Below are 18295 nucleotides of genomic sequence, written 5' to 3' on the forward strand. Positions count from 1 at the left end.
TGTTCAATTATTTTCACAGAAATATCCATAATTTTGGCCAATATTGTCTAAATATCTGCAACCAACTAGATATAGGACTTAAGATGAGCTACTCTTAAAAGTCTTAAAAACTACTTGTGAAAGAGCCACATAAAAGTATCAATGTGCACTGAACTGACAGAATTTCTTAAAGTGTATAAATTATGTTAATAAGGCCTCACCTTCTGCATAAATATATTTCACCCAGGATTACTGCAGCTGCTCCAGCAACTGCACCAATCAGAACACAGGTAATCTGCAGATGACCTACACAGATCATAAATGGACAAACAGAGAATGATCCAGTTACTAGAGTTTAGCCATGTGCTCGGTTGACTGTTGTTTGGCTAAAACAGTAATAGCTGGGATGTTGCTAGGTTTCCAGGTTTGTTGCTATCTCCTGTTGCTACGGTGTTAAAGTGGCTTGAAGGGTGTTACTAGCTGGTTGCTATGCTGTTCTACATTTGTTCGGTGGTTGTTGAAGATTTCTCAATTGTTTTTGGCTTTGTCCAAAATGGCTCCATATTTTTGTTTTAGGGCACATTTGAGTGTGAGACCGTTTTTCTGTGAGAATCTGAATCCTAGTGTAATTTGAGTGTGAGTTTGCGGGCATTCAAATCTCACACAATCTCACACAAAATAAGATGTTTATTGTAAACATTATAGCTCACTATATGATCTGAATGAGGACCAGGATGCATTCTGAGTTTCTTTATTACTAAGCAATGGCAGTGGAAATGAATTCACTTTCTTGTGCTGTGTCAAATACTGTGCCCTATTCACTTTATAGTGCACTATTTTGGTGTTCTGCCATTTTGGAGTAGTGTCTGAAAACTGTGGACATTTTTCTGTGCACTCAAGCAGTCCCACAATGCACAGCAAAAGTAGTGTACAATCAATATACACTACTGGTGGACAGTGGATACCCATAATGCACTTTGGTCTTTCGTAAAAATAAGGCCCCCAGAATTTGCCTTCCAAAGCATGCCACAGGAAATGTGCAGAGGAGCTCTTCATTCACTCCAGTTCATTTCGGATTTTGAACCAATAAAGGTATCTCAGAGTTATTTCTGATTACCCATTACTTGCTGCAGTATTCAGATAAAAGGGTGTCCTGCCACTTTTGACTCACCCTGTAGTAAGATAAGGACTCTGACAACAGAATTAAAACAAACGAAAACTATTTTAACAGTTTCTTGTTTTAGCAGTCACTTCACTTCTTTTTATAGTTTTTGAAGTGAGAAAATTTTGAAAGTGTGAATCAGTTAAGTGTCAAGAAAAAAAGAAAGAAAATTATCTTTTAAAACACAAGCGTAAATATCATGTATAGTGCCCTGTTAAAACAGCTCTGTGTGAAATAGAGAGATGGGGGTATTGTGATATTATGTACTCCACTATTGCACTAAATGAACAAACCTGTAAATTATCCTCTATTCAAATGATTTGTTTACATTTATATATAGCATCTTTCATACACTGCAATCATTCAAAGTGCTTGACCATTGAAAACAGAAACATATGACTATTACCTACGTAAAGAAACATAGTTAAAAAGGCTTCAGACATAAAATAAAATAAAAATAAAAGCATAAGAACAGTCAGAGGTCTGGCACCTCAGTAAAGCTTTTACACAGAGAGTTACAACAAATGTGTGAATGAGGAAGAGCACTAGAATTACAGCTTTCACCCAAAGAGTAGCAGCAGTGACTGAATAATATCGTACTTTGAAGTAAAACCAACCTCTAAGATCTTAATCAATACTTGGAATATTCATGCAACTAATGTTTAAAACCTCCAAACAGTCGATAAATCCTAGGAGAAGTTTTAGATGACATAAGAATCAAGAATTGGAATCAAACAAAAATTAAGAAAAAAAATTAAAAGTATAGACATTTTTAAAAGTAAAGTGCAATAAGCATATGGTGAATCATAAAAGAGTAATAATAAATAGAGTACAATGTGTACTGAGTGTAGAGTACAACTTTTAGAGCTCAATCATAGACACATGAAAAGAGGAAAGTTTTTAACCTAGATTTAAAAGTGTCTATATGAGGGGGAAATTTTAAGACCAGCAGTAGGTTTAATGCAGAATCTCTGACACATCCAGGCCACTGGGTGTCAGTAAAAGAGCTGTTTCAGGACAAAGATTAATCACTGCAGAAAATGACTGAATGCTGCTTTAAGTAAAGCAGTGTTTTCTGACCTGAATTACTGCAGCGTCCCACGAAGTTAAAGAGCAGAGTGGAGGAGCCGAGCTGATTGGTGCTGACACACTGCAGATGGGGTGAGGACATTGACAGATGTGATCGATGCATGGAGAGGATGCTCCTCAATCCAGACACACCTACAGACTCCTCCTTAATGGACAGACTGCCTGACTGAGAGACAGGTTGTTCATTTAGACGCCACTCCAGTTTAGGAACAGGACGCCCTCGAACCTCACACAAGCAAATCATCATCACTGCGTTATTATCACTGCTGTTACAGTGGGACGAGGTCAAGAACTGGGGAGAAGCTGAGAGAGAGAGAGAGAGAGAGTGAGAGAGAGAGAGAGAGAGAGAGAGAGAGAGAGAGAGGGTTAGTTTTCAGGTAAAAGGTAAACACTGATCACATTCATTCAACATTAGAACTGTGAAATGGTTAAATGATGATAATTGATTCCAGTTTGTTCTGAACTATTAAAATCCACTAAAGTAATATTTCCCAATAAAGGAGTGACTGTTGTAAGACTGTAAACACAATCTCTCTTATTCTGATGATAAATATCTGTGGTGTTTACTGAAAGTGTTAATGAAACCTCACATCTTTGAGAACCATGTAAATTAAAGCCTGATTTTTTTTAAAAGCAGAGAAAAATCAGCACAAAATAAACTATAGGGTCAGTATATAAAAAAAATCTGCTGCTTCCTAACTCTTACTTCCTTTAAGTGTTTTCAGGTCGTGCCCAATGTCGGAAGCTTCATGACTGACAAAATCTATTATTAAAAACACTGCATGTGACTGGACTACACAACATTTAGCCACAAAGAGCCAAATCTCAGTTTTCCCCCAGTTTCCTAATGATCTAAAGCTCTGAAACCTTCTTGATTTGCTTCATTAACAGTTGAGAATTAAAAATAAAAAGGTGACAGACATCTGGGAAACTAGAGGCTCACTGAGGTCACGTGGTTGTGTGCTAACATTCTATCTTCACATTTAATACAAATATGAGGTTTTTGAGGTAGAATAATTTCTTAATGATTGATTGCAATGTTCTTTTCAGAGACATAATCTGCAGTCGACTACTAAATGACTACTTGCAACAGAAAAAAATATATTTTAAGGAACGTTGTGTGAAATAAAAAAAAAATGACGTGTGAACGTTGTGTGAAAAAAAAGGAGTTTAAAACCCTGTCCTTAGCGTCTGTGTTTGTCGGTCATTCGTGATGTTTCTCTTGTCGTGTTTTTGTGCTGGTTTTCCCTGAGTCTCTTGTTCTGATCACTTCATTTATCTGTCTTAGCATTTCTCAGGTTTTCCTTTGTATTAGTCTTTGTCTTTGCCAGTTTTGTCTCATTGTTCCCTATTTTGTAAATTTGTCTTGCCTTCTGTTTCATTCCTGTCTATTGTACCTTTGCCTTTCTGTGTTCTCTGTGGTATTTGTTTTATATTATAGTCTAAATTCCCTTGGTTGCTTTGCTTTTTAGTATTGGTTCTAGTCTTTTGTATTATGTACTCTCTCTCTCTCTCTGAGCGGAGCGTTGTGATTGAGAGCGGTTGGCGTTTTTGCCAATTTTTTTGTGCGTGTGCGTTATTTTCAGATTTTTTCTGAAGTTTGTGTGAGTGTGCGTGTGTGAGGTGTGTTTTGGTGGTGTGTTTGTGGAGGTAGGGCCTGTGGGGGAGTCTGCTGTCGGCGTTTGGCGGAAGCATGGCGTCCTCCCACACCCGGCTGTGTGAGAGTCTGACCCGCCGGCACGCGGTGAAGGTGGAGTGCCGGGCGAGTATGGATGAGTGTGGTATGGCGGCGGTAGATGTCGTCGGCCACGAGAACATGGTTTCCATCTCGCGAATGAACAACGCGTTTGTTTTGTTTTTGGTTAACGAGCAGTTCGCGGCTGATTTGGTGGAAAAAGGTTTAGTTATTAATGACCAGTTCACGCCTGTGCTGCCCCTGAGTACCCCGTCCAAAAGGATTATTTTGTCTAACGCCCCTCCCTTCATTAAAGATGAACACATCGCTCAGGAGCTTTCCCGCTTTGGGAAGCTCGTCTCCCCGATCAAGAAGATCCCCATAACCTGTAAGTCGCCCTTACTTAAACACTTGGTGTCTTTCAGAAGAGCTGTTTTCATGGTGTTGAATGGAGGAGCTGAAAGTTTGGACTTAGTTCTGAAGTTTAAAGTTGATGGTTATGTTTATACAGTTTTTGCTTCGACTGAAAGTAGTATGAAGTGTTTTGGGTGTGGACAGGTCGGACATCTTATTCGTGCCTGCCCTGAACGAGTTAATACAGGTACTGAGGGGACAGGGGGTACTGAGCGGTTGGGGCCTGTAGTGGCTGTGCCTGCGGTGGTCGTCCCCCCTGCGACTGCTGCTTGGCCGGCTGCACGGACCCCGAACAGCACAATGTCACCACCGGGGGGGTCTGCTGTTGGGGTGGCTGCCGGGGACGTGCTGGCCGCGGTGGAGCCTTTTTCGGGGGGGCCCTCTGTTGGGGTGGCTGCTGGGGCCGCGTTGGCTGCAGTGAAGCGCTCTTCGGCGGGGACCTCTGTTGGGGGGGCTGCCGGGGCCGCGTTGGCCGTGGTAGAGCCCTCTTCGGTGGGGTCCGCTGTTGTGGTGGAGCACTCATCAGCGGGGCCTGCTATTGGGGTTGCTGCCGGGGCCCCGTTGGCCGTGGTGGAGACCTCTTCCGTGGGGCCCTCTGTTGGGGTGGCTGCCGGGGCTGTGGGGGAGCCATCTTTGGCCGGAGCCCTCTGTGGGGGTGGCTGCCAGGGTCGCGTCGGCCGTGGTGGAGCCCTCTTTGGCAGGGCCTGCTGTTGGGGTAGAAGCTGGGGCCGCGTCGGCCGTGGTGGAGCCCTCTTCGGTGGGGCCTGCTGATGGGGTGTCTCCCGGGGCCGCGGTGGCCGCGGTGGAGACCTCTTCGGCGGGGCCTGCTGCTGGGGTGGCTGCCGGGGCCGCGTCGGTCGCGGTGGAGCCCTCTTCGGTGAGGCCTGCTGCTGGGGTGGCTGCCGAGGCCGTGTCGGCCGAGGTGGGGCCCTCTTCGGTGGGGCCTTGTGGGGGGGGCTCTGGTGGTGTTTACGTGGAGGAGAGGGACGGAGGGGTGCAGCACAGCTGTTCTGAACTGGCTCCAGCCTGAGAAGCAGAACAGGAGGCTGGAGGAGTAAACCTTATGGAGGTTGAGTCCGTTTTTAAAATTCCTCATAAGAGGAAGAAGAGGGGCCAGGGAAAGGGAAAAAAAACAGGCTAAACAAGATGTGACGGCAGTGGAGGACAGAGACTCTGACAGTGAGGGCTCTCTCTCTGACTCGGGATGGTCTGTGTGCTCCCAGGAGGAGAACAGGCCTCAACTGTACACTGTTGAAGAAATTAGAAAGTTTTTACGAGTTACTAAAGGACAGAAGGGTGTGAGGGTGGAGGAACATTTCCCAGACAGTGTACAGTTCATACGGGACGTCAAACACTTGCGGAGGGAGGGGGTTTTTACGGAGCAGGAGACGTTTAGACTAAAAAAGTTACTGACCAAACTGAACAAAGTGCAGTGTGAAGACGACTCCTGAACGGACTTTTATCTCTGATTGTTTTTGTCCCCTCTTTTTTACCTTTTTTTAATGGAAGGTTTTCAAATCGCCACCTTAAATATTAATGGGGCAAGGGACTGTGAGAAAAGGGCAAAGTTTTATGAGCTGGTTAAACACAAACGTATTGATGTTGTCTTTGTTCAGGAAACCCACAGTGATGTGGAATATGCTGCTGAGTGGGCGAAGGAGTGGAGTGGGCTCGCTATTCTCAGCCACAACTCATCCCTTAGCGGTGGGGTGGCACTCCTTTTCTCACAGTCTTTTATTCCGGTCTCTTATACAGTGGAGGAAGTTTTAAAGGGGCGACTTTTAAAAGTGAGGGCTGTCTTTGAAGAAGACACTTTTGTTTTTATCTGCGTCTATGCTCCAACACTAGGAGCTGAGAGGTTACTGTTTTTAGACGCACTGAGCTCTCTTTTAACAAGTTGTGACTCCACAGAGTTTTTAGTCTTGGGTGGAGATTTTAACTGTACAGCACACAGAACAGACCGGAATCATGGCGAACCTCACGCGGCTTCACGGAAGCGTCTTTGCGAGATGCTGGAGGCTCATGAGTTGTGTGATGTCTGGAGAAGTTTCCATGATGAACAAAGACAGTACACATGGGCCCACAGTAAAGATAACATGCTCTGGCTGGCCAGACTGGACCGCTTTTATTGTTTTAGACATCAACGATCTCTTTTTACACAGTGTTTTATTGCCCCGGTAGGAATCTCTGACCACTCTATGGTCCAGGGAACTGTCTCAAAAACTAAAGTGAAGCCGCGGAGTGCGTACTGGCATTTTAATACTACACTTTTAGAAGATGCCAATTTTAAAGAGTCTTTTACCTTTTTCTGGGGTGTTTTTAGAGCAAAGAGAAATGATTTTACCTCTGTTCAGCAATGGTGGGACGTAGCCAAAGCTAATGTTTAATTATTCTGTCAACAGTACACTCTCAATGTCACGAGGGACATTACTAGGTCACTTAAAGCTCTGGAGATTGGAATAGTGGGGCTCCAGGGTCTTGCGGAGACCCCAGGAGATTTAGAGCATATTAGAGCTCTAAACAAAAAGAAGGCTGCTCTGGCTGATTTATTGGGTATAACAGCACAGGGGGCGCTGGTCCGCTCACGCTTTCAGTGCGTGAATGAACTGGATGCTCCTTCTAAGTTCTTCTTTAATCTTGAGCGTAGAAATGGACAGAAGCGGTACATGCACGCTGTGCGATCAGAATCAGGGGATCTCCTTAATGATCCTGCTGACATTCGCAAGCGAACAGTCAGCTTTTTCTCAAAGCTGTATGAGAGCGAGCGCACAGCGACGCAGGAGGTGGAGGAGAGGTTCCTCAGGAATATGACCAGATTGACGCAGTCGGCAGCAGCGCAGCTGGATGCTGAACTCTCTTTGGAGGAGCTGCATGAGGCCCTCCACGGTATGGAGAATGGTCGCGCTCCTGGCATTGATGGCCTACCAGTAGAGTTCTACAAGACTTCCTGGTCGGTCATCGGCCAGGATGTGCTGGAGGTCCTCAGGTGCAGCATACGCGATGGAAAGCTTCCTTTGAGTTGCAGGAGGGCGGTGCTGACGCTGCTGCCGAAAAAGGGGGACCTGTCCGAACTGAAGAACTGGCGCCCCGTGTCTCTGCTGTGCGCCGATTGTAAACTGCTCTGGATGTGGCTGGTCCCTCAAATGTCATACCGAGGTAGGGTTCTCATCATCAACAACCTGGCTGCGTCCTCCCTATGGCATAAACTGGCGTGTGTCGATCCCCCACCAGGCTTGCTGGCCAATCTTCAAGCTCTGCTGGTGGATTTTTTTTGGGATCGACTTCACTGGGTTCCTCAGGGAGTTCTTCATCTTCCCAAGGATGAGGGAGGGCAGGGGCTCATTCATTTAGCCAGTAGGGTGGCTGCCTTTCGCCTCCAGTTTATACAAAGACTGCTTACTGGCCCCAAAGAACTGGTTTGGAGGGAGGTAGCCTACAGGATCCTGTACACAGTGGGAGGCCTGGGGATGGACAGGACCCTGTTTTTAATGAACCCAAAGTTACTGGACACTGCTGGTTTACCTGCATTTTATCGTGGGCTTTTTAAAATATGGAGTTTTTTTAAAGTCAAAGGACCAGAGAGTACAACGCTGCACTGGCTGCTGGAGGAACCTCTGCTTCACGGCGCCCAGATGGACATTTCAGGCCTGTCGACTCCTGCACTGACCAGAGTCCTGGTTTCTTCGGGGGTCACCACACTGCGTCAACTGGTGGACACTGCGGGACCTGATCTTTCCGGTACAGAGAGACTGACTGCACGGTTAGGCCTGAGGTCTCTGCGCGTGGTATCTTAATCTCTGTGCAAGTGGAGGACAGCGCTGACCCCTGAGGAACTTAGGATGTTGATAGACTACGGTGCAGGGGTGACTAGACCTGCAGAGGACGACCCCTTTCCTGCTCTCATCCTGGCCCCTGACCTGGAGGACTGCGAGGGGCCCCTGCTGGAGTGTAAGTGGGAGTCCTGCATGAAGTTGGACAGTGCATCCGGGAAGCTGCTGTACAGAGCATGCGTGAAAGCTCTAAACAAAAAGAGACTGAATGGGAGGGTGGACACGCCGTGGAGGGAGGTTCTGTCTCTGAATGATGATGTAAAGCCTGAGTGGAGAGCGTTGTATAAGCCACCGTTAACAAAAAGAGCTGCTGACCTCCAGTGGAGGGTTTTACATGGGATTTTACCTGTCAACTCTTTTATCTCTGTTTTAAACCCTGAGGTTGCACCAGTTTGCCCTTTTTGCACGCAGAGGGAAACTGTCTTTCACGCTTTTATAAGATGTTTTAGGCTACGTCCCCTTTTTGATTTTTTACAGACAGTTTTTATGGCTTTTAATGTGATTTTTACTGAGCACACTTTTATCCTGGGTTTTAAATACAAAAAGAAGGAGAGGGCCAAGTGCCAATTGTTGAATTTTATCCTTGGTCAAGGCGAAACTGGCCATTTACACCAGTCGGAAAAACAAGGTGGAACAGGACACTGACAGTGAGGTCAGAAGGGTTTTTATCAGACTGGTGAGATCAAGGATTTTTACTGATTTTAATTTTTATAAGTGCATGAAAACTCTGGAGGTGTTTGAGGAGGTGTGGTGCTGTGGGGGAGGGGTTTGTTCTGTATGTGATGGAGAACTAATTTTTAATCCAGTTTTCAGTTAAATGCACTTTTTTTATATATATACCCAGGTTTTATAGTGTGAGTGTTGTTTACAAGTAGTTTTTATGTTTCAAAATTGAACTTGGACGTATACTGAATCCAGTTGTTGTTAATAAAAGACCCTAAAAAGTCAAAAAAAGTCTCTCTCTCTCTCTCTCTGTCTCTCTCTCTGTCTCTCTGTGTGTATTTTTAAGTGTTTCTCTGTAGATGCTTGCTATTTCTTTTACTTTTGCCAATGTCTATGTTTAGTTTTAGTTTCTTAGTTTCTCAGACAGTGATTCATTTGTGTGATTTGTTCTAGGCTTTGTTTACATCATTTTGTTTTAGTAGTATTTCCTGGTCTTTCTGTTCTATTTGCATCTTGCATTTACATCTGACTCCTCGTTACCGTGCCCCATAAATCCTGACATTAATTATGATCTGGTTCTGAAGTCAGTTTAATCAGACTGGCATATCTGACCTGTTTATAGAGACAATAAATTGTAATTATACAGAAGGTAAGATGTAAAATGTCCTGTGCAAATCCATTAGAGCTTCATATAGGGCCCAGTCCACTCAGCTGTCTGCATTATCAACAACCATAAACAAAGCCTTAATCTAGTCCTGAGTCCATGTGGGAAATCTAGTCAAGTTTTGTGTCCTACTCCTCAAGTCAGAATTAAGTCACTACACACAGCAAACTCTCTGACTTCATAATTAACACATTAATGGACAAAGACACTGTAGAAATAAGAACAAGACCTGGGCTGTTAATGACAATAAATGTTCTGAGTATAATACACACAGATGAATATATTTACAGATTACAGTATTTCACCACTGAACACTACTCACACTGAACGTCCAGCTGCACAGATGAGTTCTGAGATCCATGTTGGTTCTGAGCTCTACAGTAGTATAAACCACTGTGTGTATCATTAGTCTCAGTGATGCTGAATGTGGGTCCAGTCTCTATCTGCTCCCCATTCTCTCTGAACCAGGTGTAGTTCACTGCTGGGTTTCCATCACTGCTGCAGCTCAGAGAAACAGAACTACCCAACATCACTGGACCAGAGGGAGACACTGATATTGATATGTTCCCAGGAGCATCTGAAAGAAAAATAGAGTAATAATATGAATCAGAGGTGGGAATAAGTAATTAACTTACAGTTAACAATTGAGTCTCATCTGAAGTCTGTCAGTCCCTGATTCAGTACACACCAGTCTCAGGTTGAGTCCAGAGCTCTACCAACAAAATCCCACTAAACTGATCACATTTAGGACACCACACAACTTTCAGCTCATAATCACATTGTACAGTAATTATATTCATTCATAGACCACACTTACACAAAACACGTAATATAAGAGAGTTCTCTGTTTTTATTTCTTGGTTTTTCAGCTGGTAGGTGGCAGTGCAGTTGATACTGAGTCCATGATGAAGACGAGTAACTGTGAAGTTCAGGTGAGAGGAGACGAAGCTGGAGTTTTGGTTCTGTTCCTGGGAGCTGTTATTCTGCAGGGGGCTCCATGTTAAAGTTGGGGGATGAAAGGTAGGAGACAAAAAAGCTGAACAGAATAAACTCACAGACTTTCTCTCGAACACTTGCTTCCTCTGATTCTGCTCCTCCATCTGCTCTCCATACAGAGTCAGTGTGGGTTTGGGGAGTGAAGCTAAGACACAAAAAGATTAACAATAAATAAACAATTATATTTTATCAGTGAATTTTATTGATAATTAACCAGGAATGGATTAAAGCCCCTTCACACACTTCTACCCAAGTAATTAAACAGAAAATACTTCTGGGGAAGAAAGAAAGATTTGAAATCTTGATAAAGCTGAACAAGGAAATTGCCCTCACAAGACCCAGCAAAATACCCAGAGCTGTCCCCCACTAGACCCAGTACCATACCCAGGACATTACCACAATAGACTCAGTGCAGTAGTCAGGAAATGATCACAGGAGCCCTGGTTCAACACCCAGAAAATTATCACAAAACCCAGTCCAATACCCAGCATTTTACCCTCAACAGGTTCAAGAGTCGCGTGTGAACAACATTTCCAAGCATTTCCAAGAACAGTAGCAGCGTAAAGGGCTTCAGAGTGTGACATTTCACAAGTGCCACAGATATAAATTATATTAACTGTCACTAGTCTAGTGTTTATAGTTTGAAAAAGAATACAGTCACACTGTCACTAACCTGTGATTTTTATTGGAAGGGGAAACTGAAAATAAGTGAATTTCATTCTGCCTTCAATTCTGAAGTAATACGTCCCAGTGTCTCTCTCACTGACGTTGTTGAAGATGGTGGTGCAGTTCTTCATACTGGTATCTCCTATTAACTCCCCTTGAAGTTTATTGACTTTTCTGCTGGAATCAAAGACTACATTTTCTGTCTCGTAGCCACCTTTATACCATACAACATTAGGACTGTACTTAAGTTCTTGTTCATATCTGCTGCTGACTGTAAAAGAGCAGGGTATGAGAACACAGTGTCCACTCACACCTTCTACACTCTGTGGAAGAGTGACACTGAAACCCTCCAAGGACAAAGCCACTGAAAACACAAAGAAAGTGTCACATTAAACTTTACTGCACACACACACTACTACACTACACATGACACAAGGCTAAACTCACACTCAGAACATCATTTCTATAAATAAAACAGAGCTCCCTGAACACACACTATAGATGTTCTAATGAAATAAAATGACACATTTTGTATGAAATGTTGTAATAATTGGGAAAGACATAGTTTATCAGATTAGGAAAAAGACTCTAAATCCAGATCTGATCCTGTAATGAGAACAGAAGAACAGTTTTAGAGATAACTGCAGAAAAGACTGCACTTCTCTAAACACCACCCCTGAACTCCCAGGAAACTACAAATTCCTCTGTCCATGCGTTATTAATATCCATAGGACAGTCAATAACACATTTATAACAAGCTAGTTATACATTATTATAACCTCGCAGAACTATTTCTGTTCAGGAAGAAGTGTAGAACATGAAGTTAACTCCAAATACAGCTGTAAAGCTCCTGAAATGGAAACATGAGCCAGGTGCAGTGAGTGGGGTCCTGAGACTGAGATAAAGAACAATAACTGAGTTACGACAGCAGAGTGTAAATTCACAAATACATAATGGACATACCTCCAAACAAACAACAAACGAAAACAAGTTTCTGGTCTAACTTCATCTTTCTGAAGAGGAAAAGTCACCTGAAGAAGAGAGATGTGTAAATTAGTTCAGTAAAGAAACATCGTCTCTGCAGTGGATTTCACTCTCGGAGGAGAACACTAACTGCTCAGATCTTTTACATCAGTTACAGACTCTGAACTGACTTTATTCTCAGTGATGGGGAGAGGGAGGGCTGTCCTACCGACCCAGAGACAGAGAGAGGACACTTATTAACTGTTATTACATTTAGCCAAATAAATGAAACCTCAAATCAAATGTGTCCAACAGGAAAAGAGCTGAGGGACATTTCTATTGGATAGTCCTCATCTCTGGACTAAAGTTATCTGTGGAACTCATTAATCCTGCTGTGAACCATTCTACGAAAGAGAGAGAGAGAGAGAGAGAGAGAGAGAGAGAGAGAGAGAGAGAAAGAGAGAGAGAGAGAGAGAGAGAGAGAGCAAGGGAAAGGAGAAAGAAAGAACAGACTCAGTGCAAAGGAACAGAAAAGAACAAAGAATAAAATGAAACACAAATAAAAAATCAGGATCTAATGTGAAGGAGAATAACACAGACCCCTCTCCTCACTGATAAACCGCTATAAAACACTCAAGAAAGTTAAACCCCCTCAGTGTTTTACTGAAGCTCACGTCTTTGAGGAAATGTAACTATTCACTGCACTCCTCGTTATTTTACAGTTTCACAGATGATGTTCCTTTAGTGGAATGTGAAAAATCAAACATCAGAAATGTAAAGAGAAAAAGAACAGTGTGCTTCTTACCTCAGAGAAAATGGAAACCCACTCAGAGAATTACAAACATCAATCATTTCAAAAATAAAATGATATATTCCAGCATTTAAAGCAGCGTCAGTGATCAGCAGCTGATTCAGTCTGAGTTTTCAGAGCAGAGAAACACTACAGCGTCCAGTGCAGAGAGAACACAGGAGCAGAGCTGAGAGAAACCGCCCAAACAGAAATGACCATCAGCTGCAGAGGGAGGACGAGGAGTGTGTGTGGTTCTTACCTCACAGAGAGGAGGAGAAATCTCCTAAACAGAGAAGAGGCTCTTTAACACTGTTCACATACTGTACAACTGCTGTAACCACACACACACACACACATACACACACACACAAGCTTCCTCTCACATTCACCAAGAACCCAATAATCTACAAACAGCTCATACTCATGATCCAAAACATTAAGACCATCCTACTCCCAGGAGCTAAGCCACACTGCACACACGAGTCATTACGACTGTCTTATATTCACCACCAAAAACAATGTCCACAAACTCAACACAATCGTTCAGCAATGAGCCGAAATATTAAGACCATCTTACACTGAAAAGTCAACATTTTAACACCACTCCACGCCCATAAGCCAAAATATTCCTACCCTCTTCCAGAAGATACATAGAGCATTTTCTACAGTGGTGAGCCCAGGGTAGACACCACAGGTTCTATTCATTACAATGAAGCATCACAATGATTATGAAGATGTAATTGTAAAGTAATAATACCGTGTTCCTTTAAGGAAGTGTGTCCAAGTTCAAAATACTACACAGATTACATCTCTTTAATTGAAAGCTCTCCGGGGTGTTTCTATTGGTTCCTCAAACCTGCGACAAGCACCAGCTTCTTCAGCTCATATTAGTCCTAATATTTTGGAGCTCAATTAAGTCATTTTACAGAAACTTTGACCCGGACCCAAATGTAGGGTGACCAGACGTCCTCTTTTACCCGGACATATCCTCCATTTTAGACTTAAAAATATCCGGCCGGAACTTCACAAACATCCGGCATTTTGTTTTCCTGGAATGTTCGAGAAGCGTTTCGTTCACAAGCTAGTCTCGCCCTCCCCTACTCCGATTGGTTCGCTTGAGAAGGGGGCGGGGTGAAGTAGCCTAAAATCTTCTCATTAGACGGTCTGACTGTAGAGCTACCGTTATTGGTCGATAACCTTCTCTGAAAATATTTAATTGATCTGTCTGCACGTCAGTCGTCCTTGTATACGTCAGACAAAACTCATGTACCTACCCTCATCTCGAGCAGCTATGCCGAAACGTAAATGTATATTATTTTAATTCTCGAATGATTTAGAAAAGAAATTCCCATGTTTTCCCATGTGTAGCAAATAAAGGTGTAAAGGACCAAAAAGCACACATAGGTACAGCTAAGCAAACAACGGCAGCGAGGGGCGAGAGTTCATCACTCACCCCACCCCGGAGGCGTGTCCTCTTTTTCACCATCTCAGATCTGGTCACCCGACCCAAATGTTCCTGTGTTTGTTCTGAAGAGCCCTAACGCACCGCTTTGTATAAATCAACCTGAAAACATCTGCTAACACAAAGACTGATACATACCACACCTTCATTAGAAACAAGAAGAAATAATCATCACCTGGAGACCGGGGAGTAGCACTGTTTTATGAGAATGTTCCAGAAAAGTGATTTACACAAACATCTTAAACGCCCCTGTGTTGGAGTGGGGGGATGCTGCCCCCTTGTGGACACTCACATCAAGTGCAATCTGTCAATTATTCATTCTTCGTTGGCTGCGTTTCCACAAATGTATTATTCAATGCTGTTTTTAAATGAGAACTAAACAGGTCCAACTCTAATTTACTGCATACTGCACAGGAGGTGTGTATCAAATGTTGCTGCACTTTTTCAGGTGAAGTATTTCCCCATTTTCGCTTGATACAAGACATCAGCTGCTCAACAGTCTGTGGTGGCCATTGTCTTCCACTGTGTTTTACCCTCTTAGATGAGCTTAACTCTGCAGTGTGTTCACATGTAATTGATGCATGGCTTTCTCTTTGTGTATTAGAGGTTGTATTTCTTGTGGCAGACTGTGTTGAGTGACAATGATTTTCCAGTAACTGACTTCTGCCGTTACAACAAACCACATTAAAGACAAATAGAAACATAATTTTAGGGGAATATACAGTACAATGTCTCTCTCTTCCCAGTGGCTGAAACCAACCAATTTATAGATCAGCAGGTGTCCTTTTAACACTTTGTCCACTACAAATATTAACTGGAAAGTGTGTATGGAGTTGTATTTAAACCAAAAGCTACAGTGATCATGTGATTTCAAATCATACTTTTGAATGTAAATATAGTGAAAACACTAAAAGTAATGAGTGAGTGATTTGGGGGTTTTAGTGAATTCAGCACCACTTTCTGATGTGAAAATGTACATTTGTCCTACATTTGGTCATTTTCATTCATTCAGATCCATTCTAAAAGTTTAGTTTTTACTTTTGATGTCACAGTTTCTCCAAATGTCTGCTTCCAATAGCAAAGTTAAAATAAATCAGACTTCAACATTGGAATTAATTGTATTTGTGGCTCACACTCTTCAATGCACTTTTACATTTTATACATTATTTTAAAGAAGACACACACAGAAACAACACCAAAGAATGGTTTTATAAAACACACAATAAAATAAGTTCCAAGTAAAAAGAACCCAAAGTCTTTCTTCTTTCAGACAACTTTAAACAATAGAAATGAAATACATTGCTGCCTTGTGCCCAGTGATTCCAGGTAGGATCTGGACCCAAAGCCACAGTGAACTGAATAAACGCTTACAGACAACGAATGAATAAAGTAATGAAACACATGAGAAATATCCAACAAAAGAATGGAAGTTTTATAGATTAAATCACGAAAAGAACATTCTAGATAAAATGTTTATATCTCTCTGATACATACATTTAAAAGTATAAATGAAACACACTCAATCCACATCAAATCTGAACAATGAAGAAACAAATACAAAGTAAGAAACTTATTCAGAATTGTGTCAAATGAAAAACCAACAGGTCATGGACATCATTCTTCTACTAAATAAGCACTGATTATAAAGCCCTACCATACACTACTATGGTTTTAGTGGAGTAAAGACAGTCTCCATCTTCTCCTTCTTCCTCCTGAGGAATCAAACAATATTAAATATTTACTCAGTTATAAATATAGATCATGTATTCAATAAAAACACTGACAGATCTGTACTTTACAGATTTTCATATACTTTAATTGTACATTAGTGAGTAAAAGAATCTACTTAGTTACAGTTTATCCACCTCTATTTACTTCATAATATGTTTAAATGTGTGTGTGTGTGTGTGTGTGTGTGTGTGTGTGTGTGTTTACAAACCCCTTCAGTTAAAACCCATCCTTCAGTTTTTTCTAGTGAAGGTTTGTGGTGTTTCCTGAAAAAAATGGATATTTAATAATTAGATTTAAATATATCTCCCCCACACATGCAGAATTAATAGTTAATGAATGTTAAAGAAAGAAGAATATAAACAGTTGATTGCAAAATAATTGTTTCAGATTTAATCATATATTTAAAATTGTCCACATTCCTTTTATGTGTAAAGACAAGAGACACGCGTCTGCTCACATTTACAGACAATTACTGTATATTTACTGAATTTAACTCATTGGCTACAAAAGTAAAAATGTACCTTGTGTAAAAGTTATGGGACATTATATATTCCTCTTCATGGTAGTAACACAAAGGCTACGACACCATCACTCGTACAATCACACTTACGGACAATTGAATAACAATCCACCTAACAACCCCTTGTTGATACCACTTTAAAATAAGACTACAATCATAAATGTTTTAAATGGTTTAAAATCCTGTTTAGTACATGGTTATTATGTAGGTGATTAACACCTTAGAGTTCATTAATAATCATTTGTAACACAGTGATAGTTTTTGAAGTTTTTGTCTAATACTGAAACTGTCAGAGAACTTACTGAAAATGTCAAGGTGAAGAATAAGCTCAGGCCTGAGAATGTGAATTTAGTGATTTCATACGTTAAAGTACTCCACATTATCACTGATGTATTAAAAGGCACACTGTTGGTGGTTAATTCATTAAATGGTCTATTAACAAATATGTGCTGAAGCCAACAAGCTTAATGCTGATTGATGGAGAAGACAAAGTAGGATGAGTATCATCTGAGGTTTAACAATGTAGATGGATGTGGGTTTTCAATTTGGCAAACAACAGGTCACAGTGGCACTTTCCACCTATGTGTATTACAACATAATTAATAACTATCAATAAAGAGATGTTAAATAATTTCTAAACCTTTAAAATTATAGTTTTATTCTAAAGTGATACCCATGTGTTTCTGGACTGTAGGAGAAAACCGGAGCTACCAGAGGAAACCCATGCAGACACAAGGAGAACACACTGAACTCCTCACATAGGTCTTTTCCACCAAAATAACTTTGGTTCTAATTCCAGGTCACTTCAAGTTTCTCTAAACCTTGCTGCCCTACAGTGAACCCACGCACATTTTCACCAGCTTAAATGGGATCTATGTTTACATCATCAGCAGGGGGCGCTGTGGAGATGCTCAGTCCAGCGTCGCTGTGGCTGAATTCAGCTCCAGCACCAGAGTTATAAGAAAAGAGTTTACAGCAGGCCCTGATACATATGTGTAAATGATACTGAGATTTGGGGAGTCCTGCTGACAAGATTGTCCAAATATTTGCAGTCAATTACACATAGACCTGAGGGTGGGCTACTCTTAAACAAAACTCTGGAAATGAACCATTTAAAATGAATTCACCAAGCTTCACATTCAGGTCAGTTGAGATACAGACGTGTTAAGCATAAATTACAAATGAATATTAAAGGAGCACTTGAGCTATGTCTGAATCACCAGGCTGTAGTGACTATTCCTCCTTAATGAGATCTTAATGGGATGTTTTTGTCCAGACCTGTGTGGATGTGACAAATCAAGAGCAGTACTTTGGTGTAGAAGCTGCTTATTTAAGAACCCACATCATGCACTACACTGGGCTTAGGGCCCCCACTTTTGGACAGAGCCTCATAAAAGTATCAATGTGCACTGAACAGACAGAATTTCCTAAAGTGTATTTAATTATGTTAATAAGGCCTCACCTTCTGCATAAATATATTTCACCCAGGATTACTGCAGCCGCTCCAGCAACTGCACCAATCAGAACACAGATAATCGGCAGATGACCTTCACGGATCATAAATGGACAAACAAGCTGTATTTGAGAGACAAACGTAGAATGGACCAGTAAATAGGGTTTAGCCGTGTGCTCAGCTGAATAACGTTGTTTGGCTAAAGCAGTATAGCTGGGATATTGCTAGGTGGTTCCTA

At 41.9% G+C, this 18295-nt stretch overlaps 1 protein-coding gene across 7 annotated transcripts in view; it reads right to left on the reverse strand.

Moving 5' to 3' along the window:
- Positions 1–14528, reverse strand: part of LOC136694620 (sialic acid-binding Ig-like lectin 10) — a 75232-nt gene extending 60704 nt beyond the window's left edge. The window contains exons 1-6 of one of the 7 annotated variants that reach the window (XM_066668325.1): positions 14345–14528; positions 12102–12169; positions 11452–11502; positions 11146–11312; positions 10294–10617; positions 9799–10053 (exon numbers count right to left, since the gene is read on the reverse strand). In XM_066668325.1, coding sequence (XP_066524422.1) covers positions 9799–10053; positions 10294–10617; positions 11146–11312; positions 11452–11502; positions 12102–12169; positions 14345–14377 — 898 coding nt within the window. In that variant the 5' untranslated portion in view covers positions 14378–14528. Of the gene's footprint in view, positions 1–9798; positions 10054–10293; positions 10618–11145; positions 11503–12101; positions 12427–12906; positions 13311–13648; positions 13934–14344 lie in introns of those variants that run through there. The other 6 variants (XM_066668321.1, XM_066668323.1, XM_066668322.1 and 3 more) reach the window with 6 other exon arrangements.
- Between the last annotated feature and the right edge of the window lie 3767 nt (positions 14529–18295).

Source organism: Hoplias malabaricus, chromosome 4 (assembly GCF_029633855.1).
Source record: "Hoplias malabaricus isolate fHopMal1 chromosome 4, fHopMal1.hap1, whole genome shotgun sequence".
NCBI classification, from domain to species: Eukaryota; Metazoa; Chordata; class Actinopteri; order Characiformes; family Erythrinidae; genus Hoplias; species Hoplias malabaricus.